Genomic DNA, 21210 nt, shown 5'->3' with positions numbered 1-21210 from the left:
ATTTTGGCACGTTTTTCAATAATATCCAATCGAAAACTAACAATGGTTAAAATGAAATGCTCCACTTGCTTAAATATTCCACATAGGTGCCATAGAACTTGTCAACTTCCTCTTTAAAACTTTGTTTGAAAACTTGATTCAAAATTGAAATCCGGGACTTTTGTGCGTCCCGGGATAATTTTTCTAGGCACCTTATGTTTTTATGAAAAACCGGGACAATCCCGGTTTTCCGAGCCGTTTGGTCACCCTATTCTAAACTAAACTTATCTCTAAAACTATGGAATTATATACAGGATGGGGCAAAATCGGCGGAACACTTATGATTTAATTATGAGTTTTATGAAAAATTGTCTCAACTAAAAATTTTTATATGCTCTGTACACTCTGCAAATTTTCTGTTTATGTCACATTTTTTGAGATATGAAGTCAACGAGTAAGAATTTGAATGCATCACCAATTATATATAATTTTTTAGTGGAAATGATATTGCTGACTAGTGATACCAGATTTAGTGGGTCTCTGATTCACGAATTACCATTTAACAATATCAAATTCAATTGTTAATACCATTATTAATATCCTAGTTATCGCAGTATGCCGAAAAATTTTTATCCATTTTGACGTTTGTATCAAATCACACTTATTTCAAATTGGTCTTTACGTAAATCCGAATAACGCAATAAAGTTTGAAACTCCGGTTTGCTTTAACTGTTTCATCATATTTAATTTCACGAGTTACAAAGAGATTGTTACAAGAAGCCGCTGATTTGTTTAATGATACATAACCTGCAGTCTGCAGTGTCTCGAAAGTTGGCCCTCGTATATTGATTATTTTTTACTTTTTTTTGCAGGTAAAGATTATATTTGGGGCCAGGGCCATGTTGGCGTAAAATGTAAAGGTAAGTATTAGATTTGTTTTTAAATTTTTGCTATAAAAATCCTGTCTCAATGAAGTTGATCCAACTATGGAAGGTATGTTTTCCAAAGGATTTGATCTTGTAACGAAAATGTATTCGAAACTATCATGTATTTCTGAAAACATTGTTCACGACAAATCACCTTTTGTTTTTTGTATGAACGCCAAGAATGATCAAATAAATTGCCTAAATTGGGGGTCGAAAAAGTGCCAGTATCAACATTTGTTCTTGTTGATATGAGTGGCTCTCAAAATACCATTTTCTTACCCGTACTTTTTCACCTTTTTTTAAAGTTATAGTGTCTGATGTTTAGGGAGAATCCAGTAGATTTATCCCGACCTTCTATTGAAATTTACATTGGAAGATTCGAAGTTGTATTTTCCTCGACAACAATGGTTGACCAAATTTTTTTTCACCACCAGACAATAATATTGAATGGAAAAGAACACGTCAGTTTTCGTTGTGACATCCAAACATATATTTTTGTAAAAAGTACAAACATGAGCTACAATTAGAGATATTATTGCTGAATATAAAATATGTACCTACATAAGATTTTTGTGAACATTTGACTTCTGGAAGATCTATTTTATGTCTCCAATAATAAATTTGACTCCATTCCCTTACATAGCGCTTCTCTATTCAGGAAATCTATCGCCTTGTTCTCACTGACAAATTTGTCGAAAAAAAAAATAAGCACATGGTCACTTCCATATCAAAACCATGAGCAACCGGCACTGGAGGAAGTTTATGCAGCAACACTGCTTTCAACTTAGATTTTGATGGACTCAACGAATCATCTCTAGTTATATGGATCATCTTCAAATCTTAATAAGTTCATCGAAATAGGAACGTTATCACAATAGACTAAATCACCTGCTTTAGAAAAGTAACTTTTTATTTTATCGTCACGATGTTGAAAATAAGGAAATCTCGTATCAGGATAAAGTGATCTTCAATCGTTTAATCTAGTCCTCAAGAGCTCAGCCCGGTTTTCAGACAGATTCAAATCGCGTATTCCAATTACCTTTTGTCAATAAGTGCGGTTCGTTTGAAGCTGACTGTGCATAACTTGCTTCATTATCTTCAGGTACCTTATTTGGGAGTAGAATCCTGACTTTCTGATCGATTTGGAGACAAGCAGGTCGGCTCTATATGAAGTGGGTTTGTTGGCCGAAGACAAGTGTGGATACTGGATAGTCTATTTGGACTTGGTTGTAAAGCCTTTAGTTTGACTCAAACAAATATAATTTTGATTCGGTCCAAATAATTGGTATTGCAACTGGCATATGCCTTGGCTCTTGTTTAGCCCAAACTAATAGCAGTCTCTATGGAAATTCAAAATAGTCTTAATAGCAGTATCAAAATTGATGATGTGAAATTTCAATGCTAAGACGTGAAAGCTGAGAAATAACAAAAAAATCTCATGCTGTCAGTTTGGTGGGATTACAAAGGTGTTTTGTTTTTTGAGCTGCTTCCGAGGAACCAAGCGGTCAATTCTGATGTTTACTGTCAACAATTAATGAAACTGGATGAAGCAATCAAAGTAAAACGGCCAGAATTGCCAAATTGGAGAGGTTTAGTGTTCCAATATCATAATGCGAGGTATCACATATCTTTAGCAACTCATGGGAAACTATTGGAGCTTGGCTGAGAAGTGATGCCACATTCCCATACAGCCCTGATCTGGCACCATCTGATTACCATTTATTTCGAAGTTCGCAGAATTCTTTGAATGCTCAAATTTTTCACAAATGTCGATGATCTTCAATCGCAACTGGTTCAGTTTTTTTGTTGATAAGGATCAGAAATTTTATGAGCGCGGAATCATGAAATTGAAAGTTAGCAAAATAGCGTTGATCAAAATAGAACATGTATAATTGATTAAAAACTATTCTTTGTTAAAAAAAAGTTATTCAAAAAAAGGTGCGTATATAACTCGAATATAGCTATCAAAAAAAACTGGACGTGATTGAATCAAAATTATTAAAATTGTTAATGAGAATACACTAACATGAATACAAATAATCACTCGAATGACAAAAACAGTGTTTAACAGTGAAAACTTATATTTTGTAAATATTTCTCCAATACTCCATATTCAAAACGATACAGTGAATAAGAATACAATAAAAAAATTAGTATAATTATGTTATTCTTTGACGAGCGAATGAAATAATGTTCATTTATCTTTCTCAACTCTACAAAATATCATCTGATGACTTCAAAGTGAAGTCAAATTAACCAATTTGAATAATTCTTTCATGCTGCTATATTTGAATAGTAGAGATGGAGAAATTAGTGCCGTTTTGGTGGGTATTTAATTGAGAGTCATTTTCTCTTATCCTCCTAATTGTTGTATGTCATTTAAATTAGTTTACTGCGTAGAAACTTCAAAATTACATTAATTAACACTTATTCGGGAAGATTTGGTATTACAGAAGCGTCAGTCTTTATTAAGATATTCGCAGAATTAAATCAAGTTAAATTTATTATTCGTTATCTACTACAGTGTGTCTAAAAACATCTGTCAAATTACAAATATATTATTTCATAAATGGTTAACAGAATTGAAATATAAATACATACAAGGTGTCCAAAAAGAGTATCGCGTATTTGTTTTCGCGCCACATTCGAAAGGGAACGGGGAGGGGTTTGTGGCGTCGGCCATTTTGTGGAGTTTCAGTCACGATGAAACAGTACTCGGGAACGCATCGCGCATTTTGCGTACGAGCGTATTATCCTAACGGTGATTCAATAGTGACTGCTCAACGTCTGTATCGTGCGAAATATCGTACACGCCACGCGCCAAGTGACGATAGCATTAAGAAATGGATCAGGATGTTGGAGAATACAGATGCGACAGTTAAAATTCAAAACTCTGGTCGCCCTCGTTCAGTTCACGATGAAGAAACAATTGAAGAAGTTGAGGCGTCGGTTCGTCGAAATCCATCTTTATCCATCCGAAAGCTAAGCCAAGCTTTAAAGATAAAAAAATCATTTGATTTTAAAGGAAGATTTGCATTTAAAAACCTATAAAATTCAATTGATTCAAAATTTGAAGGATACGGACTATGATAATCGACTGAATTTTGCTAACGATAAGATTTAACAACTTTGAAAACATACTGTTCAGCGACGAAGCAAATTTTCACCTGAATAGTCATGTTAATAAGTAGAATTGTCGGTACTGGGCAGTCGAGAATCCGAGACGAAAGCATGAACGACCCCTGCAGAGCCCAAAGGTCGTTTGGGCCGCTATGTCTGCTAAAGGAATTATTGGTCCTTACCCAATTGAAGGAAAACATCAGGTCAGAAATTGCAGCAATATCAAGAGCTTTGTGTCGACGTGTTATCGCCAATTTTCGTTCCCGTTCAGAAAGGTGCCAGCAACGTAACGGTCATCATTTGGATAACATCATCTTTTCCAAATAATTTTCTAACTCAAATGGTATCAAAAAACAATAAAAGGTTTTATTGCTTATAAATATTTTTTGTTTACTTGAACTTACAAATACCCGATACCCTTTCTGGACATCTTGTACATTAATATCTTAATGATCAATATTAATTAATATCTTAATTTTCTTGTGGTATGTAAACTAAATGAAGTATAAAATGTACACTAAAAAATAAGATTTTTTGCGTAAATCTCTATACATTTGGTCTAAATCAATGATTTAAATCATAGATGATGAAGTAGAAAAAGTATATTGTGCCCCGGAGGTAAAAGACACCATGTCCAGGTTTGCATTCAATCGAGACTTAACGCCATTTTCTTAATGTTTATTTTTGGATCTTTACAATGGTACGTACTAGTCCCATAAATAACGAAGATAAGAGGTTGAAAAAGAAAACTATGTCCATTTTCAAGATAGTTAAAAGACGCCAAGTGGACTTTTTTTGTAATTGCATATTTCTGCTTTTAAATGGGTCAACTTTCTTCTTTCTTCAGAAAATATTGCCCGTTTTTTTATTCCCAAGTTCGTAGATAACAAAATTTTGGTTGCTTTTAGTTGCTCCAAAGTTAGGTAAAATCTTTAGTATTTTGGTAGTGCTTTCTACTGTTTCTCATTGTCTCGATGTTATGATTTTTTTTCAAATTATCGCCGTTTTCAAGATTTTTACTGAGCGTAAAGTTTACTAGACTTAAAAGAAGCTTTACATATGAGCAGCTGAATCAGGTATTTCATTGAGAACCGTGAAAAAGATACAAGTACACCATGAGGTACTCCCCAACGTAATAGTCAAATTTAGATAAATATATACAGAGTCAGTTTTATGTATGGAACGTCTCAATTATCTCGGAAACGGCTTGTACGATTTCTATACATTTTTGTGTACAAGGGTCTTGTGATACGACCGGGGTTATGGTGGTATCTACATTTTTGTCAGATCTTTCCTTTTTCCGGAAAAATAATGAACTTTATTATTTCAAATGGATCACTCTATATAATTTGTGTTTTTAGAAATCATTAAGAAATACTGATTATTTTTAATGTAATATTCTCTATGCCACAATTTCGTTATAGTTATAGCAACATTCCATCAAAGTTACAATAAATATTGTTCGTTTAGATGGCTACGATTGAAGGGACTGGTGCAGTCATGCGATTTTTAAAATTGTTGCAACACATTTCGCAACATCCCTGATTACTCAATTCTTCTTAACTGTGTGGGAATCCTATCTTTTAATTCCTGAATATTGGCTGGTTTTGTTTTATAAACAATGGTGTGACCCAGAAAATAGTCTAAAGGATTCATGTCGGGTGATATCGGGGGCCATACGATAAAACCACGCCTTCCAATCCATTTCGTTGGATTCCGTAATGTAAATGTAGCTATAATTGCGAAATTATGGGATTTAGGTATAGGGAACATTAGATGAAAAATCATAAGGATTTCTTGATATATAATATTACTTCTTTTTTTTTTGGTGTTATTATGTCCTTTATGACTTTGACTAATATCATATTTATTGAAATAATTCGATAGTTGTTGGGAAAGTCCTTGTACATAAAAATGTTTTATATTCTGATGTTTAGTTTCTGTTTTGCTTTTTAATTGATTGTAGTATCTGTTTATTATCTTATTTCAATGCAGTTTTTTCTTTTTGAATAGCTAATTATCTAAATTCAGGGTCTGATAGTTGGATAGATTTATCAGCCAAACTTATTATAACCGATCTTTTTTGTGACATAGGATGACATGAATTGAAGTTTAAAAACAGTGTATAAAATGATCTATTCGTAACATTGTAAAATTTTATCTTCTAGTACCTACCTAAATGTATTAACACTAGTTAAAATTAACCCTTGTCTCTGATATACTGTTATAGAACTTTGATCCTCTTCAGAGTTTATAATATTAACTTGAGTCAAGAGCGTGCGTTGTTGTTTGAGAGTGGTCAGATAGATGAAACGATTCAATAATCATGACATTGGCAATGATAGCTCCAGTTAGAATCGATAATAAAAATTCACTAATTTTTTCTGTATATTGATATTGTATTGATTGGGTACCATCAAAAAAGTAGAACTATAACAGGGGAGTATTACGCATAATTGCTTGATAACATAAAGAAGAACTTTCAAAAAAACGACTAGCCTTCCTACACTTTGGTGATCTTTGTGACTAAAATTCACGAATTGCCCCCAGCGACTTTTTTCTGTTCACTAACCTTAAAGTTTAACTCCCAGAAGAGAGATTTTCGTCCAAAGAGGCATTCGTCAACGCCTGTTTCGAGGAGAAAGACTGCAACTATTATTTGGAAGGGGTTGTTCCTTTGTTAGATCAGAATCTTTTCAGACAAACCTGGTCGTGGATGTCAACGAAAGAATTATCTGTACCTAAATTGTCCGTCCGGTGCATGAGCCCAATTTGTACCCGGTTATTTATTCAGTATTTTTATTTACAACATTGCAACCTTTCTAATATTCGTAACATGCTTGCTGATTTATTTCAACTTAAATATATGGTTATCTTCTTAATTATAGATATATTTAAACTCAAGATTTTTTCAATGATCTTTTTGATTAAAATTGTTAAAAGTATTAAATTTATTAAATAAAATAGAATGAAAAAATCCCTCGTGCTTAAGTCGGGTACTCTCTTCTTCTCATCCTGCTATCAATTCAAAGGATTCGTTATAGTAATAAAAATGTTGTCGTGAGAAAATTATTTTATGATTTATAAACTTTTACGTTGAATTATAACGGGAATTTCAAAATTAGTTTTCTTAAGTGATTAGTTTCACGTTAAAAGTAGTTATTTGGAAAAACTATAAAGTCTTCCCTCACTTTTGGCTGGTTAGTAGTAACTGTATATTATTTTTTTACCTTTTTTTATCGTAAACCATGAAAACCAGACATTTTCATATATTGAGGGCAGTGAAATTATTATCTTCGATTTGTTTTTTTTTATTTATCATATATAATTGAAGTCGCATCTTTTTTTTGTCTTACAATCAAGAGCCAGGCTACATTTTTGATACTGATTAAAATACTTTTTCTAGACTTCATCAGAGATATGTAAAAAATTTGATAAATTTTATAAATAAAACTAAATTAACTACTAATATTCTTTGAATCGTATATCTTGTATTTAGCATAGTTTGAAATGTATAAAAAATATAAAATTTCCACTATATCGTAGAAACTAAGTGAGATACTAAAAGATGCTAATACACTATTTCTGTAGAGAATTTAATTTTCAAATTTGTATTTGACGTATTTGACGAAATAAATAATTGCACACTACTATCCTATATGAAGGCCAGAAGCGTCTCAAGCCCAATGGTTAATAATTCGCAACTTTTACAAGGGCAATCTGTACAATCTAAAGATGGCAAAAATGAATTTTTCAATCGATTTTTCAACAAAAAGATACCCTATATTTAACACGATGAAATTTATGGTTTAGGGAATATCTAGATTTTTAGATTGTTGTACATAAAGAGACATTCTGAAGAAAATTATCATAAATTGTAATTATTTATGGAAAATACTAACAGGACGTATTGAAATATTTCAAATTGAAATGCGTACTGTTGAACATCATTAAATAAGGAAAAAGTGAAATTTAGAAAAATTTGGTTGGTAAGCCTCCAACTTATAAAATAAAAACAAAACAAAAAATTATAATAAATTTTCGAAGTTCGCACCTAACACTTGAAGAGCAATCAAAGATTTTTTCTTCTAGCGTCACAATGGAAGTTTATTCTATCGATCATTTCGTTCCTTGTGTATAACTTTCAAGGTATCTCCAAAAAATGAATCCATTGTATTCAATTCAGGGGAACGTGGTGGCCATGAAAATGGACTTCCTGGACCAGTCTACCTCTTAGATGACTTTTTACATCTTTTAGGAAGTGATGACGGTTATGTGATATTGCTCTAAACTAAAAAAAACTTGGTAAAATAAGGGACCAAAATAAGCAAAAAGTCTAAAAGAGCCAACCTGTCTTAACTGACGGTGCCCTTAGAATCTTATTATCAAGTATACGGGTAATTATTATGAAATATTGAAACGCATGTCCTAGAAGTTTTTAGAATAAACCTAATTGACTTGGATATATTTTTTTTTTTTCGAAAAAACATCATTTTTTAATTCGTATAATAAAATTAATCTCAAATTGTATATATTCCTGTAAACAACTATTTTTCTTCTGTCCATCTTTTATTTTACTCACCATCTTTCTAACCCACATGTTTCCATATTTCTATCTTACTTGCATTCGCTCGAGGACGTTTTTCGCTCTGGTAGATTATTGGTGATGGAATTTCGTTCTGGCATTGTGAATTATTCATTGTATATATATTTTATATCTTTTGTTAAAATTTCAAGACCGATAAAGTGACACAATTGAATTTTTTGATTAATATTCATGACATTCTGTTAACAATTAGGAGAAGTGTAAATGTTCTGGAAAATGTTTCATGAAGTCCAAAGTAATTTCCTAAAATTTTAGGGCTGATACTTTAACTGAAGTAAGTCTTAATTCCTACTCTTCTTAAATTTTTAGGGTAGTCTACCTCAGCCACAAGGACTGCCAGAAGTGCCTTTTCATTTTCAGTAGGGGTAGAAGATTTATTGTGGAAAGTTTCATTGGTCACTGGCTCTTCCTCTAAAACTCATTCATTCTGGGGACTAAGATATTTTTCACTTCTAGTAAGATAAATAGTACAAATTTCAGGGCAAATAATGATGAATTAATTCACATATTTTTCTTTAATTTATTGATAGGTAATTTCCAGATTTCATGAGAATTACCCATACATTCATCAAATAACCTTGATACTTATCGAGAGTTTTTGAAACAATAAATATATCTAAATGTGTACGTGATCTACAACACACTGTTTTTTTTTTCAACAAATAATTTTTGTTACTATAACTCAAATGTTAATTTCTAGAGCACATTAATAATCAGCGTCCTTAACGTAGATAATTTAATTTATCTCATCACATACTGATACCATTACTTAAATACCGGTATATACAATTTATACCACCAGCTAAATCAAACGATTCATTTTTTGTGTAAAAAGAACCAATTTTATTTGTTTTACCCCCAAGACGCTGGTACTTATACAAAAGTTCATCAGTGACTGTAAATTTTTGTAATAATAGTTGATGTAATTAAGTTTTTATAAGAATATTAAAATTGAAAACGATCAATATAAAAACAAGTTTGAGGATTTATACGTCTAGTCTATACAAATGAGAATATTTCCAGACGAAATTCATACGAAATTGAAAAGAGACAAACCAATAACATCACATCTTTCAAAACGCCTGCCAAAGAAATTGAATTCACAATCAATGCATTATTAAACAGAATAATTCTGCTCATATTACAAACAGAATTAGTGTTGAAAGAAATAATCTCCCATCGAAACTAAAATATCGTTATAAGTCTACAATTTTATACAACTAGATTGAGCATTCTAAAGAAAAATCATGATCAGTCTGCTTCGTTATTAACGCTTGTCAAATTACCTCGAATGGATCAGTACCTTTACTGTTGGTTGTTCAAGCGCGAAATCAAGATTGTTTTTTACTAGAAACTGAATTCAAATTAAAAGAAGAAAACCAGAGAATTTTTTAATTGATAGCATTTTTGACAATCATATCGTGGACTTACAACCAAAACTGAGCTATTCAAATATCAATTACTACTCGCTCGCAAATGTCAAGTATAGAAAACTCAGAATTTTATAATAAATATGCTCAAAAAGCATATTATATTTACCTTTACACCTTCTCCTGTACATATATAGAAGACACACTTGGTTAAAATGGAATGTACCACAATGTAGTCAACACTAAACTATTGGAATTCTACTCTGAATCACTTTTACCATTAGTCATGGAACTTTGGAGGAATAACATTAGGTAAGCACAAGGTTATTTTTCTTTTTTACAACAGACTCGTATACAAATTTGTGTGATATCAGCTGAGCTGTCTCAACCACAAACTCGTAGAGCTTTACTTACCACTTATATTCTCTGATAGAAATTCCCGTATTAGTTGAAATACTAATACTGAACTTACTCTAAGCTTCCCGTATTCATATCATTGTTCTTTCTGGAAGATTCGATTTCTAGGAATGCCCTCGCATTTGCCAAACGTGAATACTATTAGACAGGGTCGGTTTCGTGGTCTATACAAATGTGTGATTCCGTCACACTATATTTTTATATATTTTTAATTTAATTTCTTATTTCTTATACCTTTTGATATTTTAAAACAGAAGAGACCTACCTTGTAACTACCCCCTCCCCATTGGGGACAAAAAGGTTGATTGAAATCACGCTCTTCAGAGGAGATGTAATTCAATATTCGTCGAGACATTAACCAGGAAAGTAGTTGTTTTCTCATTTGAAGAACGGCAGAATATATTTTCGAAATATTAAATTTCCAATTTATTTCAGATATATATATATATATATATATATATATATATATATATATATATAATTTAATAAATCATAGTATGCCACAATAAAATTCTGAAAATAATAGATACAATATGAATCAACCTAATAACTCACTATTAAAAGAAAGTTGCGTGTATACAGGTAATAATTATAATTTGAGAATATATTTACATGACAACGGTTCGTTTAAATAAAAATCAAGAACATGAGTGTCACATTAATATCAAATAATGTCACTCCTATGGCCTATTAAATAATGGAAGTCATGAAAAAAATTTAATGGTCGACTCGTTTTATGTTCCAATTAGAAAATGGATGAAATGATTTTTATATAACTAACAAAAAATCTATTCATTTCATATAATTTCACTGCTTCATATTCCATAATTCAAAGGTAAATATAAGTGGGGCAGCTTGATACTATTAGATTTTTCATTGTTTGTCGGAAACGTGATTTTTTTACTTCACCCTAAAAAAATATTTATTTTCCGACATAATATCTCAACTCTACGCGCCCAATCTAGAAATCATGAATAGAACGAGGAAGAAGGGATAAACGTTCTTAACAGGGGAAGGAAAACTTTGACAAAAAATCTTATAAATAAACAAATGAGCGATTGAGAGCTTTAACCTTACAAATCACCTAGCATAGACGGCGTTTTTTCGATCATGCCATAGAAAAGCTTTGAAGTAATCAAAAGTGTTTTAAACCAACTCAATTCTAGGCTATATATCCAAAATAGGGAAAAAAGCGAAAGGAGTGTTCATACCAAAACGAACAATAGACCAGAAGATCGAAGTTTTACCTCTCTTCCATCCCAAATTTTCTTAAAAATCATAATGAAGGCTGAGGAATAAAACTTCAGAAGCACGGCTCCTTCAAATAAAACAGTTCGCTTATCAAACATGCAAGACCATTGTACTTTAAAGACAACACCTCACATCAATACATCAAGGTGTCGTTTGAAGATGGGATCCCTTCCTTTTTTCTTATAGTAAAAAACGATGTATTCATCGACTGAATCAGAAAAAAGTTGATGTCTAAGAATCTGGCACGACATCAAAAGATTCTTGAATTGATAAAGCATTGATAATCCAAAGGACCAAAGCATTCTAAGTGGCAATCACTCACTGCCAATTTTAGGTCAATAAAGATCTTAGGCAAGTTCAAAAGAGGGTAAGAGGGTTACCAAGTTTTCACAAAAAGTGAAACAGAAACGAATAAGGTCGTAACAAAGTGTTTCAGCATCTTCGAAATATTCGCCTTCCACATGTTTCCCATTCTGAAGATGATATCGTAGAAACATGGTTTTGAAAGTCTTCGACAACTTCTTGATATGATAAAATTCTCTGTCCGCGCATTTTTTTTTGGGAACAAAAACAAGTCATGCGATAATGAGATATTAATTCGATGTGTTTCTCCTTCAAATATTCAGTTGTTCGACGTACTTTATGGAAGAAACTGACATGCGGAATCTATTTGGTTAGGTTAACATATCTTTTTTACATCTAAATGTTCAAGCAAAATCAATGGTATTGCAGTCTGCGATATCCTAATGCCGATCTTCTTTTGTAACAGTTTTCTCTAATGGTTCTTCATTACCAAAAGTTGCACGAAGCGTTTTTATTTGTTGCCTTCGCGGGTGATTTCCGTTGCTTCTTTTAAACATTCACTTTCAACAACTTACACAGTCCATTTGTAAATTGTCACTGGTTTCGCAATAACAAATTTCAATGTTCACAAATACAGTGGTGCTTCAGGCAACTCTTGTATACAGATGGAGTAGGTCTTTGTTGACGTGCAATGCAATGCAAGATGCAATATTTCGTGATAAAAATCATGCGCAGATGAAGTTCAGCTAATTGTGTCATAAAAGATCTCGTAATGCAGCAATAGAAATAATTACTGCTAGTGATTCACAGGCCACTTTTTTCTATTTACTTTAGTACGTCAAAAATATTAAATAAAATGTGAGATTATGAATTTGTTTACTTTTACTAACGAAATTTTTGTTAGTTGCAGCCATGATGCAAGAAAACATAATTTCAAGCGACGTGCATTATTCATCTATGCAATATTTTGCTGTATTTGCAATTTCTTGCACGTTGTATTGCATCATATCAAACGGCCTTTAGAAATGTTTGGATGAAAACCTCTATAGAAAGCACATTTACATTATCTCCGAGAACCAAGCGGCGTTGGTAGAAAACCGAGTTTCTGGATGTTCCTTGTAATATTAACGTCAATATTGAATAACATTACAAATTGATGTTAATCAAATATGATTGATAAATTTGATTTGGTTAAATAAAAAAGTTTGAGATTATTGGAGATTTAAGAAGCACGAAATTCCTTTGTAAACTCATGTATTGCAAGGGCATTATGAACATTCCTGTTGAGCTTGAAGTATGTCTAAAATTTACCCTTGTGTTTATTATCCACCCCGGCCAAGAGTGGATATAACATGTAGAGTATGTCAATAGCTTTTAACAACGATGTTAACATACTGAATACAGAAATATCTTGACAGATATTTATCAAATTAAATAAAATAAGTCGCGTCATTACTCATTCTAGATGGAATGCTTGAAAATGTAATATTCAAGAGAAATAAGGTCAACATGTTTTTGATAAGGGAAAGTAGTATTGAGCTCAGGATTCAAATTTGTGATTGAGCTTTATTGGATTTGATTTCAACTTTTATGGGAGTTTCATAACTCTAATAAACATGTAGGACAAGTTAAAGTGTAGAGCTTTAGTGTTGGAACGAACTTTTGACCTGCTTCACGAAGGCTTCCTAAAACCAGTGCTTATTCGCAAAATGAATAACACAAGAAAGTCGCTTAAACTCAAATTAGGTGTTTCGTTTATTTAAAATTAAAAATTATGAAACAATAGAATGCGTGAACTTTAAGAAGTTGCATCCTCTACTGGATAAATGGAAAGAAGACAGCATTCACCAGGGCTTCTAACTTAGGGGTTTCCCCCCAAATTTAGGGAGGAAAATGTAAGATGGGTTGTTTTTTAGAGGTATCTTTAGGGATTTTTATAACTTCAAATAAAGATATATAATAGTGTAAAGAATAAGTTGCGTAACAGAATATCGATTGAAATTTTCCAAAATATAATAATGGTTCGATCCACATTGCAACGGAATGGTGGATTATGCACAACATTTCAACCATCCGCAAAAATATTCATAATTATTCAATGTCATTTGAAGTTCTCAACAGTTTATGAATAAAGAATTTTAAAAATGATTCTGCTGAATGAAATTACTGATTGTTTGAAAATTTTTATCTGTTTAATGATATTTTATTAATTTTAATATTATTTATTTAAATATATTGAATTATTTAATTTATTAAATAATAAAATTTTGTTAGGAGGAATCCCCAGTAATTGTGGGGAATTTAGGAGTTTTTGATTAGAGCTTTAGGGAGATAAATTTTTGAGTTGGGTTAGGTAAGGTTACGTATACAAGAGTAATCGAAACGGTGCTTATTGTGAATGTATCAAGGAAATTCCGTTAATTTTGTTACCACGTGCTCTATTTATTGTAATTTATAGCCTACACTCAGATTAAAGTTGTTAATGTTAAAAAATTGAAAGAATTTCATTAGAAATTAGTGATAAAAATCGTACAAAGGATATGTTATATGCATGTAGACATTGTTACGAGGTCTGGCTATTAAATAACGAGACTGGTTACGAAAAAGGGTTTTATTATAAAAATCATTCTACATTCGAATGCTCGCCTTCGCCTCGCCACACACCTTTCCATACATTTTTCCATTGATCGAAGCAATGCTGGAAGTCTTCTTTGGTAAGGGTGTTTAGGAGCTCTGCCGTTTTTTGCTTTACCGCTTCCATCGACTCAAATCGGGTCACTTTCAAAGCAGATATTTTCCTAAACTTTCAAGGAAATCTAAGTAGACCCGTTGACGCAAGAGCTTTTGGTCAGGAGTCAGATTTTTTGGCACCAACTTCGCACAGACTTTTGTCATATGTAATTCCTCGTGTAAAATTTTTCTAACCGTTTCTTTATCGGCGTTTACAGCATCAGCAATCATCAGGATGCTCTTTCGACGATCTGCACGCACAATTTAGTTGATTTTGGTCACTATTTCCGGAGTTGTAACAGTCCCTGGGCGCTGGTCATCTTCAGTGCTTTCTCGAATTTCAACGAGAAATTTCAATTTCAAACCGTTACTACACAAATAGTGATGGAAACGTGTTTTGGAACGTGCATAGACAAGATATCTAGATACCGAACGCACTACTTGTTTTTCACCCCATTGTTATTTAATATCCAGACCTCGTATATCGTTTGCTCAGTTATTTAATAAAAAATACATGTCTAACAATGCTTATAATTTTTTTAAATATCTTAACAAAATTTTTCTTTTCGTAGAATTAGCTCACCAAACCACTGTAGGAACATAAAAAACTCAAAAAATAAATTAAATAAATTATAAACCGGTTTTTTATATCCTTTTTTTGGATATGGGCCTCAAATGACTGATTCATTTATGATTTATGTCCAATATGTCATGGACATTTGGAAAAAACCCTTTTATTGGAAATTTCCTCTCATCACCTTTGGCGCTGAATGAGGAATATTTCATAAATTCATATTTGAGATTGCATAACGTTTATATTAGAATCAGTAAAATCGATATTTACGTCTGTATAAAGTTGAAATGGAAACATTTATTGAAATAATTGTAGTACTATTCAATGTCAACAATAAAATATTTTTTTCCACAATATTACTGTCGCCGTTCCACGACGTGGAAATGTATAAAAACAAGTAGTGGGTCGTGGAAAAATATTTATTAAATGAATATAAATGATAATAAATTGATTAACATAAAATTATTCTTATTGAATTCGATATAGCTGCTTGAATCTGATAGTTCTGTTTCAAATCATAAGCATTTTATTTGAGATATGAGTATATGACGGTACATAGGTCACTCAATAACACAGTTAATTTCTTGACATATTCAATCCTGCATTGAATACTAGTATAACACATACAGACTTATAAGTATGCAGAATCTCAGTGGAAAAGAATTGTTTTCATTAAAACGTAAGTTTCTATAGATTAGGTACATATTTAGGAGAGAAAAGGACCAGCAAAAAGATAGTGGTAAAACATCTTTCAAGACTAACGATTTCCGATTCTTCTAAAACAATTAAATTTTTTTTTCAATTGTAAAAATCATATACCTGTAAGCAATGAAAATGCTTTTTCATTCTATTGTAGTCATTTAGAGTGGCTAAAATAATATAGAATCATCTAGATGTTTTACAACTTTCTCGGTCGAATTGCAACTCTAACAGTGTAAGTACCACTGGTACTACGGCCCTCAAAGAGCCTTGGCCTCATCCACCACATTACTCCAGTCATCACGGTCCAACGCTCAGCGTCTCCACGTCCTAATACCTAGCTCCTAAAAATCATCATAACCCAGCCATTGTTTGCGCGGTCGCCCAGGCAGTCGCCGGCCGGTGTAACGTGGTGGTTATTCTGCAAGGTCTGCTCAGCCATGTGATAAAAAATTCACTGTTATACACTTTCAATAAAATTTGAGTTTGAATTGTACTATTACAGGTGTCACATGTCAATTCGTTATTCTACTGATATAATTAACCATCACAAAAATTGGCAAAAGCGTAATTTTCGTATTAGAAGATTAAAATGGATATACTATAATTGCTTACCCTATAAAAGACAAAACTAATTATACTAAACATTAGATTGTGCAATTGGAATCGACCGATGAAAATTGAGAAAAAATGTTCTCAAATGTAAAAGTAAACAATAAATGGTCCAAGCTCAACAAATTAATGGAAAAAGTGGTCAAAATGAACAATTTTAACTTCGAATTGTATATGCATCATCCTTTAATTCAGATCTGGTTAGCAATAACTGATCTCCAAAGAATGTTCCAGGGAAGAATTTGTTTCAGTAATTGTGGAAACTGAATTCTATTTCGAAAACAAGGACAAACGGTTCTATGAAAAAATGTTTTATTCCACAACGTTTAAAGCTAGTAGAGTTTATTTTATTCGTTAATTTATAATTGTTCAAAATATTTTCTTTGTATTTTATACAAAAAGAATTGATGTTCTTCATCATTTCAATTTATCTTTGCTTACTTTGTAAAATGTATCTCCTTCAATTTTAAGCTGATTGAAATATTTTTGAATAAAATTTTGTGTAAAAAATCACGTTTGGAAATGGAAGTATGAAAACCCAAAACTGTTAACCGTTCGTTCATTTAGAGCATCTGTTGTTGAAATCATGAGTAACAATAATGTATCTGAGAGCTAGAAGATCGTAAGTCACAAAGCACCTTCATAAAATGTAGTGAACTCACCCCTACAGTACAGCCAAACGGACAAACCCTACCATAAACGCACAGTGTGAATACCTAAGTATCCTTCTAGACCCGTGATTCACTAAGTGGTCTAGGCGGACCACTAGGAGTGCACGGAACACTCGTCGGGAGTTCACGTTTGGCGTGACAAAAAATATGGGCCCACAATCATAAGCGGAGATCCATGAAAATGTATTTGGTTTCGATAGTGAAGAACTAAAATATTGGCTTGACTTCTCCTATCAATACACGTCTATACTTATAACGCTTGTTCAGACGTGCAAATTAATACGACTTGCATATTCGACAAATTTGTTCAAAAAATTCAATGACCTCAACTCACAATTACAAGGGGACAGCCTCAAACAAGAAACAAAGGGTGTAATTTCAGCTTCACTGGGTAAATTAAAATTTATGAAAGGAAATATTGGTCGGTACGAATTTTCAGTTTTGTCGCAGGTAGAATATTCTGTGATGAAAATACCACCGTGGATCTTAAATTAATTTGATGGAACAGAAGTCAAGAACGTGATATTACAATTCAATAAACACTACTAGTTACTTCATCAATCCAAATTATTGTTGCAAAATAAACTCCTAGTGTACAAACCCGCCTTAAAACCAACATGGGATCCACTTATGGGGAACAACAGGCAACTCTTACCTTGAGCTTATAGAGAGGTTGCAGTCTAAAGTATTACGCACAATCTCCTAGTGAATAAAGTGCCATTTAATTGGCTGGAACATCATACTCGGACAGACCCATCAACCAGAAGTAATATCACAATAGTCCCTGGTTGGATGTAGATGAGAGAAGATGGCGGTTTAGTGGGTAGGCTACGGGAGTCTAACATATCCATCCGTTACTTGGATTCCACATCTTTTAAAAAAAAGTAGTAGAAAAACAAATAAACTTTACAGGAAACTCCAAAATCCTTAATCTCACTTTCTTTTAAAAGCTCATAATACAAATATCTTTTTAATAGTTTCATTTACATTGTAGTCATTCCCCCAATTATGAAAAATGTTTTCTCTCAAAAATTAGGAAATATTGAACGTTATTGTGGCTCAAAATGAAAATTAAACGGTTATCGATTTGATAATGATTTATTTTACGTAATTATTACTACGTTATCACAAAACTTTAAGAAAGCGCGTAACATTCTCTTAAAAAAATCATAAGAACTAAGCTTTTATAGTTTATTTCAGAAAGGTATAGAGTAATAAAACCTCATTAGGTATGCAAATGAACCACAGAGTGACTCAACGGATATTTAAGCCACTTTCATAGTTTGGCATTGATTTCATTGTAAAATTCTTTCTTTTTATCAAGTAGTAGGTAGTACCACCCGGGTTGGGGTCAATATATGGGTTTAGCCCACATACACTGAAAATAGTGTGCCAAAGGCGTGCCAGTAGGATACTCGTAAAAAGGAAAGGCGAATCTGAAATAGAGTTGCAAAGGCACTAATAGAAGGTTAAACGGTACCTGTTAAACGCAAAACGTAACTGTATAATCTACTACCTAAGTAATCCCTACACAATATTTCGATATTGATACTTCAGGCCAGAGAACAGACTTTTCCTAATTCTCCATAGCCATACAATTGTTGATATCATAAAAGGGTCTTTATTAGTTTTCAATTTCCTTGAAATATGTTGTTTTCTCATTTTTGTAATAAAAATCAAGAAAGTCCTCTACATTCATTAAATGGTTCCTCTTACTGCCTCAAGGAAACGATCAAACAGCTGCACATCTATACTCATGATACAAGAATGTATTAATATCTAATTAGCCTAGACCAGTTCCATGCATAAACAAAATATTGCGCTACCATAGCAACGAACAATAACTTATTAGAAGTGTTAGTGTAAAGTTTGACGTTGAAAAAGTGAACCAGAGTTACGCAATAAATTAAAAGAAAAAAGATGTCTACCGAAATTTTGAAAATCGAAAAATTGGAGTATCGAGTCATCATCAAGTACCTGTATTTAAAAGGGTTAAGAGGTAAGCAGATTTACGAAGATATGCTTAATACTCTTGGTGATCAATGTCCTTCGTATGCGACCGTGAAAAATTGGACTGCAAACTTCAAAAGAGGTAAATTTTCCATTGAAGATGATGATCGATCGGGAAGGCCAGTTTCTGTGTCAGTTCCTGAAAATATAGATGCAGTTCATGACATGATTTTATCAGACCGTCGAATTGGGTTAAAACGGATATCCGAAGCACTGGATATTTCATACGAACGCGTTCATTATATAGTTCACGTCAATTTGGACATGAGAAAAATTGCTGCAAAATGGATCCCCAAATGTTTGAATGTTGACCAAAAGCGGCTAAGGGTAGAAGATTCGTGTTCGATCTGTGCTCGATTTGAAAGCTATGTATACTTCTTAAACCGAATTGTTACTATGGATGAGACTTGGGTACATTTCTTCGATCCAGAAACCAAGCAACAATCGATGGAATGACGATACTCTGGTTCTCCAAGACCTAAGAAGTTTCGGGTCCAAAAATCTGCTGGAAAAGTTTTTGCGTCAGTTTTTTGGGATTGCCATAGAATAATCATAATTGATTTTTTGGATAAGAGTAGGACAATAACTGGAGATTACTATTCGACATTACTGACCACTCTACGGGAAAAAATTGAAAAGAAAAGGCACGGAAAGCTACCCAATGTGTTTTGTTTTGCAGGAAAACGCCATTGCACACAAATCTCATGTTGACACGCAAAAAATTCGTGATTTAAGATTTGAATTACTAGAACACTCCCCTTTTCACCAGATTTGGCTCCGTCCGACTATCATCTCTTTCCTCAGCTGAAAAAAGTTTAAAAGGTCGTAAATTTTCTTCCAATTAAGAGGAGAATATGTTGAGTAATAAAATATTTTGGCATTGAAGTAAATTTTCTTCCAATTAAGAGGAGAATATGTTGAGTAATAAAATATTTTGGCATTGAAATTTTGTTCGGTTCTATAGTAGGCTAAGAATTTTTCAATATGTCCTCGTATACAAAAATTTGACGAATTTGTGTGGAGATAGTATTCTCAATATTTTTTATATTCTTGATCTTGGAATTTTGATTTGTTATATTGTGATTAATCCTTTCAAAGTGATTTATCTCTATTTATTTTTGATGGCTACATCATTCTAATTTTCGTTGAACAATGTAGAGATCATGACCATAAAATATAAATTTAATATACGTCTTGATAGATATTGGGTATTGAACAATTTGTTCCGGTTTTTGTAAAAGGCAAAATATTTTTTAATTTGTATATACAGTGACCCCATTTCATTTCAACGATCCCTTGTAACAGCCTCATACGAAATATTAATTCATTAACATTCATGTCTTGCTTAATTTTATATGTTGATTGCAAGTCAATAATAATTGCCTGATACTTATTTCAGATTCTATACACTCGTATCAACCTTGAATGATAATATGGAATAAAAAAAATTATCACAAAATCGGATATAGAGAGAATTCGTAGATACTAGTCAACAATATTTCACTTCCTGGAAAAATAACAATTTAGTGAGAATTGGGGTATCGACTGATTTCAGTTGAAAAAGGAAAAAACGTTATGTAAGAAAACAATGGCCAGTTCGGGACGAAAGTACTTTCTAGTATTTACAGAATCAATATCACAAAAGCTAAACTGAAATAAGGGTATTTGTTCGCTAGAACCGTAAAGTTCTAAGAAATCCCCAGTCTGTTGTTATTACAATAATGGTAGTCGAAAAACTTTTGGTTACTAAAAAACTAAAAATAATGAAAAAATTTTAAAAATTGAAAATAAGATTTAAAAAGTTGCCAATAATAAAGAGTGATCCAACCATAACACACGATGTTAATTGTAAATAAAACAAAACATTTTTTATAATGATATTTCGGTTATACCTTCATCCGATCATCCATGTTCTTAATGAAGCTGAGCGATATCTGAGGTT

At 32.3% G+C, this 21210-nt stretch overlaps 1 protein-coding gene across 1 annotated transcript in view; it reads left to right on the top strand.

The window, feature by feature from the left end:
• Positions 1-21210, top strand: part of LOC130897164 (phosphatidylinositol 3-kinase regulatory subunit gamma) — a 255827-nt gene that overhangs the window by 60625 nt on the left and 173992 nt on the right. Inside the window, exon 5 of the mRNA XM_057805858.1 lies at positions 852-899. Coding sequence (XP_057661841.1) covers positions 852-899 — 48 coding nt within the window. The remainder of the gene's footprint in view (positions 1-851; positions 900-21210) is intronic.

This window comes from Diorhabda carinulata, chromosome 1, assembly GCF_026250575.1.
Source record: "Diorhabda carinulata isolate Delta chromosome 1, icDioCari1.1, whole genome shotgun sequence".
Classification (NCBI taxonomy): Eukaryota; Metazoa; Arthropoda; class Insecta; order Coleoptera; family Chrysomelidae; genus Diorhabda; species Diorhabda carinulata.
This window is presented reverse-complemented; position numbering and strand designations above follow the sequence as displayed.